The sequence below is a fragment of the Hesperophylax consimilis genome, chromosome 2 (genome assembly GCF_061612785.1).
Source record: "Hesperophylax consimilis isolate HC1 chromosome 2, BYU_Hcon_1.0, whole genome shotgun sequence".
Classification (NCBI taxonomy): domain Eukaryota; kingdom Metazoa; phylum Arthropoda; class Insecta; order Trichoptera; family Limnephilidae; genus Hesperophylax; species Hesperophylax consimilis.
Window position 1 is genome coordinate 13,313,859 of NC_142837.1, and position 18,104 is coordinate 13,331,962.

Genomic DNA, 18,104 nt, shown 5'->3' on the forward strand with positions numbered 1-18,104 from the left:
TATTTGTGCATTCGAAGATAAGTACTTTACCATCTTCCCACTGAGATCATCAATACATAATTATTTGTGCATTCGAAGATGAGTACTTTACCATCTTCCCACTGAGATCATCAATACATAATTATTTGTGCATTCGAAGCTAAGTACCTACTTTACCATCTTCCAACTGAGATCATCAATACGTAATTATTTGTTCATTCGAAACTAAGTACCTACTTTACCATCTTCCAACTGAGAACATCAATACGTAATTATGTGTGCATTCGAAGCTAAGTACCTACTTTACTATCTTCCAACTGAGATCATCAATAAGTAATTATTTGTGCATTCGAAGCTAAGTACCTACTTTACTATCTTCCAACTGAGATCATCAATACGTAATTATTTGTTCATTCGAAGCTAAGAACCTACTTTACCATCTTCCCACTGAGAACATCAATACATAATTATTTGTGCATTCGAAGCTAAGTACTTTACCATCTTCCTACTGAGGTCGTCAATGGATAATTGCAATATAAAGTTAAAATAACAAAACACGTGATGGTTTTTAAATGTGTTTAATTTAGATTAACAATGATTACAATGGGTAATTTTCTTGTATGATGCCGGTATACATTTTCTACAAAATCAACACAAAACTAAATAAATGATCTTTATCGACACTATTTTTTCTAAATATTTTAAAAATTATAACGTTCTAGAAAAAGTACTTATCAACAATAATAATAATAATAATTTATAATATTTGGAGGGAACATAATAATTTAACTTATTTATTGTTATAATTATTATAGTTTCATTTTTTAAATGACTTAAAAGTATCCTAAGAATAACATATTTTTCCATTTACAATAATTATTAATAATGTGACATCTAGTACATCGTGGAATTAATAACGTAAAATTAATATTTTTTATTTATACTTTAAAACGTTTTTAAACAAATCATAGTGATATTAAAAACAATGTTTTAAAAATAATGTTTTTAAACAAATTGGAAAATGATGAAAATTGGAATTCGAACAGCGGATCAGAATAGTGTACATTTTTTCTCCTGAAACTTACGAAAATTCCCATTACTTTTTTTTAAATCACTGTTTCCATTATTAAAACTTGACAATTTTTATGTTATTTATTTTATTTTTATGTCATGATTTGTTTGGTAAAATCACCAAACATGCTTATACATTTTTTTAATTTGAATAAAATTTTTGTTTTTAATTTTTGAATTATTCCATTTTCCAACGGTACCACCGTTTATGAATAAAATATTCAAAACCTTAGCGTTTCGAAGAAAATCTATTTTTTTGGATTTCAATTTAGAGAATAAAAGAAAGTTTTGAGACCTTTAGTCCATTTAAAATTTATTTACACAATTGTAATTGATACAATTTCTTAAATTCATATTTGGCACCATCATCGTTATAGAAATAAAACAATTGTTTTGACAAATAGGCATTTAGCATAAAACAAACTGGAAAACAGCAATAAGAAATAAAGACTGTCTTGACCTGTGGATGTCGCCTACTGATTATTACATTAAATATTATAGAGTTGGATTCTTAATCTAAGGATGTATTGAAATTTACAACATAGCACACATATATATGTAGTTTATTTTTAAAGAATACAATAAATTGGTAAACAGCAGTAAGAAATAGAGACTTTCTTGATCTGTGGTTTTCGCCTATTGATTATAACATTGAATATTACAGAGTTGTATTCTTAATCTAAGGATTTAATGAAAATTTACAACACAACACACATATAAGTAGTGTTTTTAAAGAAAACAATAAACTGGAAAACGGCAATAAGAAATAAAGTTTTTCTTGACCTGTGGTTGTCACCTTTTGATTATTACATTGAATGTTTACACAAAGGTGTAATGAAAAATTACGACATAGCACACATATAGGTGGTTTATTTTTAAAGAATACAATAAACTGTTAAACAGCAATAACAAAATAAATACTTTCTTGACCCGTGGTTGTCGCCTATTCATTAAAACATTTAATATTATAGAGTTTGATCCTTTATCTAAGGATTTAATGAAAATTTACAACAAAACACACATATATGTAGTTTATTTTTAAAGAATACAATAAACTGGTAAACTACAATTAGAAATAAAGACTTTCTTGACATGTGGTTGTCGCCTATTGATTATGATATTGAATATTATAGAGTTGGATTCTTAATCTAAAGATGTTATGAAACTTTACAACATAACACACATATGTGTAGTTTATTTTTAAAGAATACAATAAACTGGAAAACAGCAATAAGACATAAAGTTTTTCTTGACCTGTGGTTGTTGCCTTTTGATTACTACGTATTATGGTATAGTGTTAGCTACTTTACACAAAGGTGTTATGAAAATTTACAATATAGCTCACATATAGGTAGTTTATTTTTAAAGAAAACAATAAACTGGAAAACAGCAATAAGAAATAAAGAGTTTCTTGACCTGTGGTTTTTGCCTATTGATTATTACATTGAATTTTATAGAGTTTGCTACTTTACCTAAAGGTGTAATTAAATTCGACAAAAAAGCACAAATATAGGTAGTTAGTTTATTTTTCATACTTCAAGATATGTTACAACGTTTTTGACTTACTATTTTATTCAATAAATATAAAAAAAGAATTCATTTACAAATTTAAAAAAAGATGTATTTTTCATAGATTTCCATTCGTAAACGTGCTTTTCATTCGATTCGAAACTTGTGGGTTTTCGATATGGGTGGCTGTGTACGCACGTGTTTAAAAAAAAAATATGTAAGTGGTCAGTTTTATATTTCCTTACAATATTCCACGGAAAATAAATAAAAAGAACGAACAATTAATTCAGAGCCATTTCTACATTTCACCACTCATTTATGAAGCAAATGATGAATGAATGAATGTTTGGTTTGTTATCCAGATATAAATGACGGCTTAGTAATTATTCCAAACTAAAATAATTACTGTTTGAGAGTACACACATAGTTGTTGCCTGTAATGAAAAGTAGAAAAATGCCTCAAAGTTAAATAGAAAAAAAAAATATATATTTTACAAAAGTCTACAGTGTGGAATTTAAACATTTATTTTGAGAAATTTTTCACAAATCCGCACTAAAATTAAATAGGAGTTGATTCTGAGTGATGGTCTTTAACCGGGCGATACCAATCTGGAAAGTACTGCAAAAATAGTAATGATACAAAAAAAATATATTAAAAACGATTCTATTTAAACCATATACTTATCCATCAGAACTTCTTAAAAAGAATTTACAGTCAGAAAATTAAAAATATTATACTTCTATCATGTAACATTACAAATTTTCAAAGATAATATTCTAAATAAAAATGGACCTTTTAAATATAGTATGTAGATTACTCAGACAGACGTCATTATACACAACTCCGAAATGTAAAAATAAAATTGAGCAGTTCAAATATAAATATCTTGAGGTTAATTTTTTTTAATTCACTACTAGAAAGTATCCGAAATATAAAAAAAAACAACGAAGATTTTAAACTTCCCGTTAAAAAACACACTGAAAATATTAATTGAATGCTTTGGAATATTACTTAAAAAATAACGATCAAAATGACACATCCCCCATACACACAAGCTTAGCTTTTATGGCGGTACATCTTATGTTTAAAATTAGATTAAATAATTACTAAATTCTCTGTAAATTATGTAACACTATTTTTTTGCGAATAAATATTGTGAAAAAAAAATTACAGTAAAAATTCTAATCTCGGCGTGTGCAATTATATATAAAGTAAAATTAAATATAATTGCACACGTCGAGATTCGAATCCATGACCTCCGGATTTGCAGTCGATTATAAAATAAATTATAAATTTAAGAATTAAGCAGAATGAAGTTCGGTAATAATCTTAGCGGGGCTTTAAATGGATGAAATTCAGTGAGTATTCACAAAGCAACCAGGCGCACATTGTACAGGCCATTCGTGGAATCCAAAGTGACATATTGCTCAGAGAGTCATACAAGGACGTCCATCTGATCGTACAAATTGGTCCATCGCAGATTCCACGAACACGCATATTCCCCACAATTTCGGGCATAATTGCTCGCATGAATGTTCTAATAGCGTAATTGCGCTTCGGTCATTGAGAGCACACGACATAGAAAACATAGTACAGGCTGAAACGTTCACAGAACATTCGTAATAGCCCCGAAACAGTGAAATAACCCCGGTACATGGAGAAATATCCCAGTAGAATAGGATTATTATTCCCGGCAAATTGTGTACAACTGGGCATTGGCGCTGTGGAGAAAACCAAGATTTTAGATTGAAATTGTTGCGAGAATTGGCGACCAACATAATTATTTAATAAGATGTTAATGTTTGGTAGTATGACCTGAAATCAATGTGAATAAATTCAAAGCACATAATGAATCAAATAGAAAAACCTGTAGATGATGGGCTTGTTGTATGCACGGCAATTTTACAGTGTAATTTCAAGATGAAGAAATAACAAAACACAGTTTTGTAGATAAATTATTTAAAGCTATAACCTTTTTTGGAATATTGTTCATTCTTATTTACAGTAAGTGTAGTTTTTTTAAGCCGGTCTTCAGTTACAAAAAATGATAAGTAATGCAGTAAAATGGGAGCATTATTTTGAATAAGTATATTTGCCTTTCAAGAATCAAAATAATGCGTTAAAGGGTAGCCTTAAATAATCTTCATTGCGATCACTGTAATAACTATAAGCAATGATATTTAAATGATATGTATAGGCTGGCATTAAAAAGCCAGCGGATTATCTCAATGCCGGCGATTAAACAAGAATTATTTATTTATTTACTCGCCTTCCAGAAGATTATCCCAAATAAATTTGAAGCGCCCCTTTGCCCAAGGAGTTGGTTGCGTAGACCTTTGTACATAACTGACCAATTTGGGCACATGAAATGGTAATCGCCCCGAAATATTATTACCATCGTTATCATTTTATGGTCCAAGTCCCATCACGGCATTAAGTTTAATATCAATGCTCATTGCCTACTTTTAGCCTTGTTAAACCATTATTCTGTTTATTTAGCATTTTGGCATCAACCTCATCGCTATAACTCGATGAATGTATCGCTACACTTTTTAAATCCTGGGATATATCGTTTGAAATCAGACGGGACCCTTGAAACGCTATTTTAGGCAATTATTTTAATCCTTGATCAGACCATCCCGATATTGATTTACTCCTAGAAAAATGGTTCAGAAGATTAAAGATTTGAAAACAAGATAATCATTATTATGAAACAATCCTAAGCCCGGCTTAGTTTAATGGACGAAAATAATTTTTCTTTTGTTAGAGTGAATCAGAGATTTTAACTTATTGACTAACTGAGCCAGACTAGTTGCGACTATTGCGGTTGATTACTATGGACTGTAATACGTTATCTTGCTCGTATGTTATGTCGGGTGTCATTGCGGATAAGTCAATTAAACGAGTAGAAAACAACACACAATAACATTGTCAATTTATAAATTAGTTTTAGGCAAGTCCTTTGTAGAACTTCAAACAATAGTGATCGTCGAAATTTCATTTAAAATTGAATGTTTTTCTCTCTAGTGCGCCTTAGAATTTTAAATTTCTGAATGGATGACACGAAAATTACATATCTACACGGTTTCGATGACTTGATACCTTGTGATACTTTTTAAACTGTCGAAAAATTATTTCTTCAAATTAAACAATCCATTTTTGAATTTAAAAAAACTTTTACCCTAATAGAAACGCGAATTTCCTATTTAATAAAAAAAATATTTTAAATAGAAATAGGATCAAGATTTGAAATGATTTTATCGGTCTTTCTTTGTAACACAACATTTGTTATTGATCGAATATTAATCGAACTTGTATTCCATATTAGTAATTGGTAATGCTAAAGCCACCCCTACCAAAACATTTCGATTAATTATTTCAATATCTACATTAATTTGAATTACATGTTTATTCTGGATCAGTGATAAAAGTTTTATTTAAGAACATGTATTGTATCTTGGTTGTTTTCGCTATAATATATTTATTTATACAAATACCGTGAGTACGATGCCTAAAAAAAGACTAAATGTTTTATTTGTGTGATATAAGAACGTATAGAGAACTCAAATTACATAAATGTGTCGGTTATTTCTCCTTTTGCAATCTCAATGAAAACGTTGAAGTAAAATATCATTTCCTCGGAGCATTTTAAATTGAAATACCGGTAGAACAAGGACAGTATTCCCACCCGACGCGACGCCTATGCCTCAAAGATTGCAATTTTAACTTTTTGTTAAAATAGTATTTTTTAAAGATAGTCTTGTTGTTAAGATAATCTGTTATAATGTAATCTTGATTAACCTTTGAAAGGAAGTAACAAATAAAGCACACCATTAATCCGGCGTTAATTTGCGAATCTCTCATAAAGCCTTTAAATTGAATACCAAATTTCCTTCATCAGGAATTGGTTAGATTCAAAGCCGAGTTAAACCAGGTTCCAGTATTTAGTGTTCAACCATTCTAACCGTACGGCTTTTCGACTAGAGACTAGACTACTAGACGATAATTTGTCAGCTTGGAATTTGATTACTCGGCGATCGCTTAAACCGAGATCACTTAATTAACCGGTGTTTATCGACGCTTTCAGTGCTACGAGTACTTGTCTGAATTGTTAACCAGTTGGATGATTTCATACTTCAAAATAATATTATATTACGATGCATGCAGTTGATATGTTCAATGGTAATTGGATTATAGTATTGTCAGATGAACTGCATTAGAACGCGCATTTGTAAAAAGCATTAACTTTGTGGTTTGCCATAATTTACAAAAAAAATACATAACTTTGTTTTAGACCACTTTTATTTTATTAAATCAACCGGTTTCGGAAGAAACCTTCCTTCACCAGGAACATATTAAAACAAACTTAAGTCACACAAAACAGATAGAAAAAGGCCGAAAGAGAAATATATTTGATTATTCAATAAACTGGAGTTTTCATTTAGAGATTTTCTAATTTCAAGTGCTTCTTATCTATTTTTTTACTTTTTTACTACGCAGAAGAATTTTAACACCTGTGTCCTTGTTAAATGCATGAACGGTGGACATAAGATGATTGGTAAACACTGAAAAATAATTGTTATTTAAACATCTTAAATGTTTCGTGATTCTAATGTTTATATTTCTAGTTGTCTTAGATATGTAGAACGATGGACAATCATTGCAACATAGTTGGTAAATGGCAAAGTGGCTTAATTTATGATCTCTTTCTTATGTGGATTTTTTTGTAATTTAACAAGTTGTTATCAATATAGAACACGGGTTTAATGTGAACTGGTAATTTTTTGGTTGTAAGTGAGGAAAATTTAAAATGTATTTCTTATGATATTATTATTAATTGCATGTAAACCAAATAGAAATGTATTAGTGGAAAGAAACTTACGTTTTTTATTCAGGATTTTATCAATAAAGTAAAAAAAAAACATTGCTAAAAATAAAAATAAAATATATTTCTGTCAGCATTGTGCAGCCTGCGCTAGTTTAAATATTCTCCCGATGGTAGAGTGTTTGTTCAAAAACCGGGTGAGTGTTTAGTAAAAATATAGTGGTCTAAAGGAAATATACGTGCTTAATTTGTAAATAATAATGAATCAGGCAGCCAAAGGAGGAACTGACAACGTTTTTTTCACTGGTATTTATTACACATAAAATATATTTGAAAATAATTCATCGATAACTTTTTAACTTATTGTTTACCATCACAGTGCAATTATTTTGGCGGAAAATTTGTATCTTTTTTTAAGTAATTAACAGTAATTTTAGGCAAAAATATAATGCCAGTTGCACAAATATAAGTTTTTCCTATAGTTCATTTGGAGAATGAAGACATTTTATATGATAATAGCATAATGCTCTCTCCAAAATGTTTAACTGCAAACTTTTAGAAGGATAAAATCTAGTCTCTGAGATGCACCAGCAAAGAAGAATGATTTGGAAATATTTAGAAAAACTCTGACTGATTGGGCAGTTTCAATACCTAATAAAAAGTACACAGGGATGGTGGCATTAAATCAATATCGAAATCCCAAATATGTTTTACAGGCGTCGAGAGAATAAACACGTTAACTTTTATATTAAAATGGCTAACAAACAGATTTTGTTGATATGATATAATTTAGTCAAATTCGAAAAATTATGAAAACTCTGTGTAGTTTTATTATAACATTTTGGTTGTTTTGAAACCTATCGCTTGGCAAAAAACATTTCATAGGTATAAATAAAAGTAAAATGACAGATGTATTGACAAACATTAGTTCAATTTCGATATAACTTTAACAAATTAAATATAAAGGTATAATATAGAACAGAGCTTTAAAATTCTTAATTGCCTTAGAAAATTCTTGAGTTACCTTTATTATCAATCAATTTAATATGCAAAACACAAGGTTCATTTGAGTTCCACCGGAAATGGTCATCTACAGCCGAGAAAGACGAGGAGCGGAAGAATCAGCAGCAACGGGACGAGCGCCCGCCGAGAGGAGGAGTTGCTGTCAGTCAGGTCTTTGGAGCGGGAACTGTGGCCCCTGGCTGCTTCGGCTAGACCTGAGAATAACCAATATACTATATTATGTTCATATCATCGCACTTATTTGTGATCCATATCGATTTAAAAGAAAACTTATTTTACCAATTCACAACAGATCATTAGATTCCCAGTGAATTTGTTTATCTGTTCCAGAAAGATTCTTGTTATTTGAAATTTTTTGTAAATCAATTTCACCCGTAGAATCAACTTACTTCAACCACAAGTACATTGAAACACACAGTTCTAGCGGTTTCTCTTCAGTGGTTTATGTTACGACTTTTCACAATGATAGCCACTTGAACGAATTTTACAACGACTTACCTACAGTCTCTGCTCTTTTTACATGGACCTAAACAGCTCGAGACACAGCATTCGTTCGATTTTGAATGGCATTGAAACCCAATCTAGTGAGGTGAGGGAAAATTGCCAATCAGCCATCTTGTTTGACAAACTTTTGAAATGATTTGTATCAAATTTTTGAACGAAAAAATATTTGGAACTGTGAAAAAAGGATATTTGTAACTGGCGTCAAAACTATAAATGGTGGTTTTTTAATAACAAATGTGACAAATTTAATGCCAGATACAGGCATAATGCGTTTTCTCTCATGCAAGGAACTGATTTTTATAGTATTTATTTTTAATATTAACTCCACGCAGGAGGATGGGAAAATTTCCTTAAGACATAATATTTCGTCTGTAGGTATACTGTGAAAATGGTTGGTACACATTGAGGATATAGAACTATGTATCAAATTTTACATAGATCCCATCGTCTGAGGGGCCCGCGGCTAAGTTAAAAAACATTATGTTTATCAGGAAAATGTTGGTTGTGTAATGATAGAGGACTTAGCTAGCAGTGGTTTAAAGTACCAAGCCTGAGTGGGGATTCGATGCGTTGGTCCACTCGACTACTAGCCGGATATTCTGATGTGTTAGAGGTTCCCTTTTAAGCAATACTAACATATTTCTGAGAATGACAATGAAGATTTGTGGCTTGTGATCATGTCAAATTCTCATACCAACTCACTCATTTTTATTTGTGTTCTCTGTATTCCTCCTAATGTAACTGTAAAACTTATAGCAATCATATTGATACATCATAGGATCTGTATTTAAAGCATTCAAATACCGATTCGCAAATTAATATTATTGATGATCTTAAATTGCCATAAATTAAATGGTTACCCGACACCTATTTCAAAAATAATATTTTTTCCTGTTATAATTATATAAGCCAGAAAACACACAGTCTTGTCAACCTTTTAATTTGTAATCTGTATCAATTCAATAATGTACTGAATAGAAATGAAAATTTATTAGACCTTGATTTATCTGATATAGTTAACATAAATACACAATATACATATGGCACCAGGCTTAACTAAATTAGATCCTTATCACCCTTCATTACAAATAAAGGTTAAAAAAAAAATAATTCTTATAAATTTATAAAAATGTTTCAAAATATAACTTTAGGAAGGAAAACTACAATGAATGTCAACAGGATCTATTGTCGGATCTAGGGTTGGTTAATTGGATAATTCTTTTTAAAAATAGAAATACGAATAGCATAATTAACTTGACTAATCAAAAAATCAATACCCTGTCTGGTTTAATCAGCAATTTTTTAGTTTTCTTAAGAAAAAAAGTTAGAATTAAGGTTAAAAAATTTAGTAAAGAATTGATTAATTTAAGGATACTGATAAAAAATACAAATTGAGTGTTATAAATCATACATCAAGAGTGGTCTGTAAGATTACATAAGGGTGTTCTGGTCATACATAAAATAATAAGGAAAAACAAATTTTATTCCTAAAGTGATGCATCTTGATGATATTTCTCAGAGCAAACATGTTAACTAAATATTTGTTTATACTAAGTTGGAATCACATACTAATGATTCATTGCCAAACATAACTCAACCCAACCAATGCATTCTGGTTAAAAAACATATTAGTGGAGTGAAAGAAAATATTATAATGATAAAACATTTAATTTTTTTATTAAAGAAAAAATTACAATTATAAAACATTGAAGTCTTTTCTAAATAAAATATTATAATTATAAAACATTTTATTTTTTTATTAAATAAAAAAAATATTATAATTATAAAACATTTTATTTTTTTATTAAAGAAAATATTATAACGATAAAACACTTTTTTAATTTATTAAAGAAAATATTAGAATGATAAAACATCTTATTCTTTTATTAAAGAAAATATATAATGATAAAACATTTAATTTTTTTACTAAAGAGAATATTATAATAATAAAAAGATTTTATTCTTTTATTAAAGAAAATATTACAACGATAAAACACTTTTTTAATGTATTAAAGAAAATATTATAATGATAAAACATATTATTCTTTTATTAAAGAAAATATCATAAAGATAAAACACCTTTTTAATTTATTAAAGAAAATATTATTATGATAAAACATCTTATTATTTTATAAAATAAAATATATCATAATGATAAAACATTTTATTATTTTATTAAAGAAAATATTATAATTTTAAAATTTTTTATTCATTTATTAAAGAAAATATTATAATGTTGTAACATTTTTTAAATTTATTTTTCAAAATATTTTACTCAATATTAAAGAGTTTATTCAGGAATTACCTTTCTCGCGTGTAGCATCTAATTATCGTTAAAGAAGTGAGTAGAGAAGGGCGTTTATCAAGCAGCCCCAACTCGTAAATCTCCTTTTAATCCAAAGTAACAGCAGTTTATAAACTTACAGACACTACTCTTAAATAATTCACACTCCAAAGGCAAAAAAGCATTCACTAAATTACTAAGTTACATACTTTTAGGAAAGTTTCAGTACAAAATACATGAACTCAGTAATTTACTCTACCAACCGAGTCCTCTGTTTATCGCGAAAGATAATAATAATTATGTATGAACTTGTATAGATATATATTTTGCTTTACTAGTTAAATTGTTCAAATAAACATGTTGTTTTAGACTTTTGAGGTGATTTTCCTGAAAACATCGTAACGATTTAAGAAAAATTTAACCATTTTTTGTTTATTTTGGTGACAATATTGTTTTGGAAACTGTACATGATTCTTTTGGATGACAGTAGGATACTTCAGATGTTGTAAATCATCTTTTGGTAAACTAGATGCTTATTAAAGCTGTAAATATAAGATTGTATTTTCCTGCAAACTTTAGTACACGATTATTTTAAGTGATAGTAGGATTCTTCAGGTGTTGTATTTTTTTGTAACCTAGATGCTTACCAAAGCTGAACATTAAGAATTGTATTTTGGTGACAGTGGGATACTTCAGAAGTTGTACCTTTTGGTAAGCTAGATGCTTACCAAAGCTGAATATATAGGATTGTATTTTATGTTAACTTATATTATAAACTTTTTAAGTTTTTCAGCTCTCACATTATAATATATATTTATATATAATACAGATAGTAACGATGTTAATATTATATATGTGCAAATGTACAATGTTAACATAAAATGTAAAATTACACAAGCTATTTTTCTGATTTACGATATATTTTCTTTGATAAATCCACTTTCTCATGCGTTTCTGCATTATTCGGGGAAAAACTAACTTTTAGTAGATGAAGATGTTTGTTTTTGGAGAAATTACAATAGAAGATAAAGAAACTTCTCCTGATAACTTGCTCAATATTAAAAGGAAGAATTGAAAAAATAGGGTGGAATCTTTAAAAAAATTCTGCTATAACTCACCTCCCAAAATGTTGACCTGATTATCAGTCGACCCATGAGGAAGGTTCGGGTAAATTTTTATTTCTGCAATCAAAAAATAAAAATTATGATTGCTCTTTTAATTGACAGTGACAAAACTGGGACATTGCTTTTAGGTGAAAAGCGATAAAATTGTGAAAATTTTGATGATTTCAGATTGACAAAAGCAAAAATAGATTTTCAAATTTTGTGACAAAGTGCACGGAGTTAAGTGTTTTTTTTGTGAAAAGAAAAGGCGATCAAATATATGTGGAGGGTATAAATAAAAAAGCCACAAAAATAATGATATTGTCATTTGAGAAGAGAAAATTGATTAAATATCAGTTAATCAACATGAAATATAATGAAATTGTCACTTGAGAAGAGAAAAAAACAATAATATGACTTTGACGGGTGGTGGAAAAAGGATGAAGTATGGGTTAATCAAAATGAAAAAAATGAGATTGTCTATTGAGAAGAAAAAAACAATAATATTTGACTTTGATGAGTGATGGAAAATGGATGAAATATGAGTTGACTGAAAATAATGCAACTGTCTCTTGAGAAGTAAAATTAAAAATAAATTACTTTGATGGGTGTTGGAAAATGGATGAAATATGAGTTAAATGAAAGTAATGAGATTGTCACTTGAGAAAAGAAAACATTAATATATTACTTTGATTGAGTGGTGGAAAATGGATGAATTTTTATCGTATATTTTTTATTATAGCGAATATTTAAACATTGTAGATACTTGAATTCACTTAAAATGTTATGTATTTATTTTTGCTTATATTAAGGGTAAGTGAGTTAATTTTCAGCGAATTTTGAAGTGTACTAAGCCCTTGGTCAGCCACATAAAATTTTTCCGTCTAGTAAATATTAATTAAAAATTAATAAAATACTTCGTTTTAACCACTTTTATTGTTTATTACCAACATGTTTCATGAGCAACGCTCACTTCTTCAGGGTTTTTGATAAAACTAATTATAAATAATAGACATAAACAATGGTGTCAATAGATAAATAATATACATAGACAATGGTGTCATTAAAAAATAATAGACAAAAACAATGACAACAATGAAAAGATAAAACGGATAGGGGAAAGAGAGGCAATATGGAACAATTTACAAAGGGAATAGGTTTAATATTGGGTCATTTAAAAATAATTTTTGATTGTTAATAATATTCAATTTTTAATATATTATTTATATCTTAAAATTGAATATTATTAACAATCAAAAATTATTTTTAAATGACCCAATATTAAACCTATTCCCTTTGTAAATTGTTCCATATTGCCTCTCTTTCCCCTATCCGTTTTATCTTTTCATTGTTGGGTCATTTAAAAATAATTTTTGATTGTTAATAATATTCAATTTTTAATATATTATTTATTTCTTAAAATTGAATATTATTAACAATCAAAAATTATTTTTAAATGACCCAATATTAAACCTATTCCCTTTGTAAATTGTTCCATATTGCCTCTCTTTCCCCTATCCGTTTTATCTTTTCATTGTTGTCATTGTTTTTGTCTATTATTTTTTAATGACACCATTGTCTATGTATATTATTTATCTATTGACACCATTGTTTATGTCTATTATTTATAATTAGTTTTATCAAAAACCCTGAAGAAGTGAGCGTTGCTCATGAAACATGTTGGTAATAAACAATAAAAGTGGTTAAAACGAAGTATTTTATTAATTTTTAATTAAAATGGTGCCACAAAATAAGTTTGCTGAGTTAGAAGAAGTAGTAAATATTAGTTAAATGAAAGTAACGAGATTGTCTCTTGAGGAGAGATATAAATAATATATTACTTTGATGGGTGATAGAAAATTGATGAAATATGAGTCAAATGAAAATAATAAGATTGTCATTTGAAAAGAGAAAACAATATTATGTGACTTTGATGGATGGTGGAAAATGTCTGAAATACGGGTTGGTCAAAATTAAAATACTGATATTGTCATTTGAAAATAAAAATAAAAATATTTTATGATTTTGATGGGTGGTGGACAATGTTTGAAATATGGGTTTATCAAAATAAAAATACTAAGATTGTCATTTGAAAATTGAAAAAAACAATATTATTATATGTTTTGATGGTGGTGGAAAATTGATTAAGTACGGTTGATCAAAATGATAATAATTAGATAGTCTATAGATTTGAGAAGAGAAAAAATTATGATAATATGAAGAGTGGTGGAAAATGTAAATGGGTTGATCAAAATGATGTTTGATGGAAGAAAAAAAATTAATGGTTTGTAATTTGGCTAAAAATATTTTATTGGGCTCATTATGTCTTTCTCATAAGTCGATTGATAAATTTTGGTTTATTTAAAAACAAGTTGAGATAAATTGGGTATAAAATCAGGCAATGTCATACCTATAACTTATATTCCTAAAAATACACAGTTAAAAAAATGAAAAGTAAACTTTTGTGAACAGTTCTCACTAAAATAAAGTTTTATTTCCAAATCAAGTCCATTCAAACTATGAATAATGAAAATACAAACAACCATTTATCCCAAATTTAAATAGCTATCAATGTACAGTCAATGGTTGTATATCAGTTGGGTAAATAATAAAACACATTTATTAGCAAGGCCCTTTAAATTTCCGATGAAAGTAATGCAAACATGGAATAACTCATGTAATAGTCAATATCTTGTAAAAATTTTATATTTATTAAATTAATGAAATCAATGATATAACGATAAATAAAAAGTTCTACAAATAAATTCATGAAAAACTGACTTTAAGGAATACCTACCACAATTCCAAGACAACTGAATTATAGCGATGAGATCAAATAAGTAAAATTATGCGTCAAGCGTTTCTAGTTCTACTAAACATGCAGTGTTCTTTAATATATTGCACAGCAAATAAATTGTAATAAGTTTTCATACAAGTTAAGTTAGAGGCAACTCACCATAAAGCCGAAGAGTTCCCTCGGATTTCCCGAGGGAGTTGGTAGACACACAGTTGTAGGTGCCGATGTCTGATCGCGAGAACTTTTTGATGACGAGCCACATGAACACCTTGTAAGACGATCTCTCCTCCTTGATTGAGTACTTGGGCCTGTGGAGAATAAAATATTATAATTTAATAAAAATAAATTTTACGAAACCTCAGACGGTAAAGTCGAAACCAGGGTATTTTTAAGAACGAATAAAAACTCAGTTAGTAACTGAATTTTATATAATTTAAAATTAAACAGTAACTTTGTAAACATCACTTATGGGTAAATACTTAATGCCGACCGGGTTTCGCTACAACCGTAGCCTCATCAGGGCAGTATAATACTAAAAATCAAAAAATCCATTGGCCCCTAAATTATATGGTTTCTTAAAAATCCATAAAAACGACAAACCTATTAGGCCGGTCGTGTCAAGTTGTAATTCTCCGAATTTCAAAACAGCTTCATTTATAACTGAAGTATTTAATAATTCTAAAGTGTTTGCTCCGAAATTCACCATTAAGAACTCATTCACTTTGATTGATGAACTGAAAAATCTACATATTCCGAATAATTCAAAATTAGTCTCATTTGATGTTGTTAACTTATTTCCAAATATTCCCGTAGATGAAAGTAAAAGCATATTGTTCATATTATTACAAAATTCAAAACTACCAAATAATTTCTCTAAGGAACTTTCTCACCTATTTAATGTTTGTCTAAGTCAAAATTATTTCCAATACAATGAACTTTTTTATCAACAAACAGATGGCCTGGCAATGGGAGCTCCGACTTCTCCCCTCATCGCCGACATATTTATGGACAATCTAGAGAATAACATTTTTAACTGTAAATCGCCATTATTAAAGAATGTGTTATTGTGGAAGAGATATGTCGATGATGTTTTCTGTATCTGGACAGGTACTGAGCGCCAACTTGATTCCTTCCTAAAACTAATAAACTCTTTTCATACAAAAATTAAATTCACAATAGAAATAGGAACTAATTCTAGCTTAAACTTTTTAGATCTCACCCTATCAATCATTAACAATAAAATAGAATTTAAAATCTATCGTAAACCCACTTACACTGATACAACTATTAATAATTCATCTAACCATCCCATCTCCCACAAACATTCTGCTTTCCATTCCATGATCCATAGATTAGTTACCGTCCCGTTATCAAATTCCAACTTCTTATTAGAATTAGCGACGATTAAACAAATCGCGATTAATAATGGCTATAATGCAAATATGGTCAATAACATCCTAAACAAGAAATTAAAAAGATTATCGACAAGCAAATTTCTATTTAACAGCTCCCCTCATAATAATAATATATCAACTAATAATAATCAACCTCAACAATGGCGTAGAATTTTGTACATCGATAATTTCTCTCAAAAAAGCATAAAAAACCTCCCACCAGATATCAAACCAGCGTTTTACACTAACAATAGTATAGGTAAATTTTTGATGAACGTTAAAGACAAAGAACATCGGTTAAATCACTCAGGTATTTACTCACTGCAATGTAGTGACTGTCCCGCGTTTTACATAGGCAAAACAGCGCGTAATATCAAAACGCGAGTCAAAGAACACCTAAGATGCTTAAACAGTAATGGATTCTCCGAATTTGCAAATCACCTCATAGCAACAAACCATACGTTCGACAAAAATACTGGCGTCAGCCTATTACATAAAAACGGAATAGGTCTTAGGTTGGATAACTTAGAAGCGTTAGAGTTAAGGAAAGCCATAAACGTCAATAGCAAAGTCATCAACAACCAAATAAACCTAAATAAAAGCCCTATACTCAGATTGTTCCCTATTGACAAAGAACACTCGCCTCCCAATCTCCCAACTATCCCTACCTCTTCCACTGTAGCTCAGACTGTCCACCTACCGTGATATCTACACATGTTAATTTAATTTTTAGATTTTTAGTATTATACTGCCCTGATGAGGCTACGGTTGTAGCGAAACCCGGTCGGCATTAAGTATTTACCCATAAGTGATGTTTACAAAGTTACTGTTTAATTTTAAATTATAATGTCACATCACAAAGTAACCGCTTCATATGAAGAAATGAATTTTATATACTTAATTTAAATGTAACATTTTTTTCAAAATAACCGATTATTAAGTAAACATAATAAATAAGCAATAAAGTGAGTAGGTACCAAAATTATTTTATTTTAATTTATTAACTAATTTCTAATATTATCGTTAATTGATTAATTAATTAAATATTATAAAATGAAGTTGCGTGTTTGTGTGCTTAGTTCTTCTTAACTACGCAACGTATTTAAATAGAGTTTTCACTATTATTTTGAGAATTTTTTCCGAATGGTTTATATGTACGATTCATGCATATTATATTTATAGAAAGTAGAGAACAATCGATGTTTTGTACAATAATTTCAGGCGCTTACAACGCTGGCTAAACCTTATAAGATACTTTAACCCAATATACTACGGAATTGTATATATTAAAGGGCCTACAGAAAAGTCCGTCATGATGTATATCTATCTCCTAAGGATAACCCACAGTAATCATTTTTATCTTTTACAAATATACTGGGTTTTTTGCAAAGCTGGTCAAATCAGAATAATATTAAGCCTTCTCCATTTAAATATGTTTGCTAAAACTGCTTTACGGCATATAATCTTAGAGGATATCATAGATTAAAAAATACTTGCGAAGCTTATTTGACCACTTTAGTTTTAATCCATATCCAATTACTCATATAACATTTGGGTTTAAATTTCGATAAAAAATATTTTTTTTTGTCGTAGAAGATATCGCCGAATAAAGAA

At 28.9% G+C, this 18,104-nt stretch overlaps 1 protein-coding gene across 3 annotated transcripts in view; it reads right to left on the bottom strand.

Moving 5' to 3' along the window:
- Positions 1-818: 818 nt before the first annotated feature.
- LOC149425715 (lachesin-like) overlaps positions 819-18,104 on the bottom strand; it is a 718,168-nt gene continuing 700,882 nt past the window's right edge. The window contains exons 8-11 of one of the 3 annotated variants that reach the window (XR_016303426.1): positions 15,256-15,404; positions 12,315-12,377; positions 8,410-8,602; positions 819-4,281 (exon numbers count right to left, since the gene is read on the bottom strand). Coding sequence is in view for 2 of the 3 variants with exons in the window: in XM_089641355.1 (XP_089497481.1) it covers positions 8,472-8,602; positions 12,315-12,377; positions 15,256-15,404 (343 nt within the window). In the remaining variant the exon portion in view is untranslated. Of the gene's footprint in view, positions 8,603-12,314; positions 12,378-15,255; positions 15,405-18,104 lie in introns of all 3 variants that reach the window. The other 2 variants (XM_089641355.1, XM_089641366.1) reach the window with 2 other exon arrangements.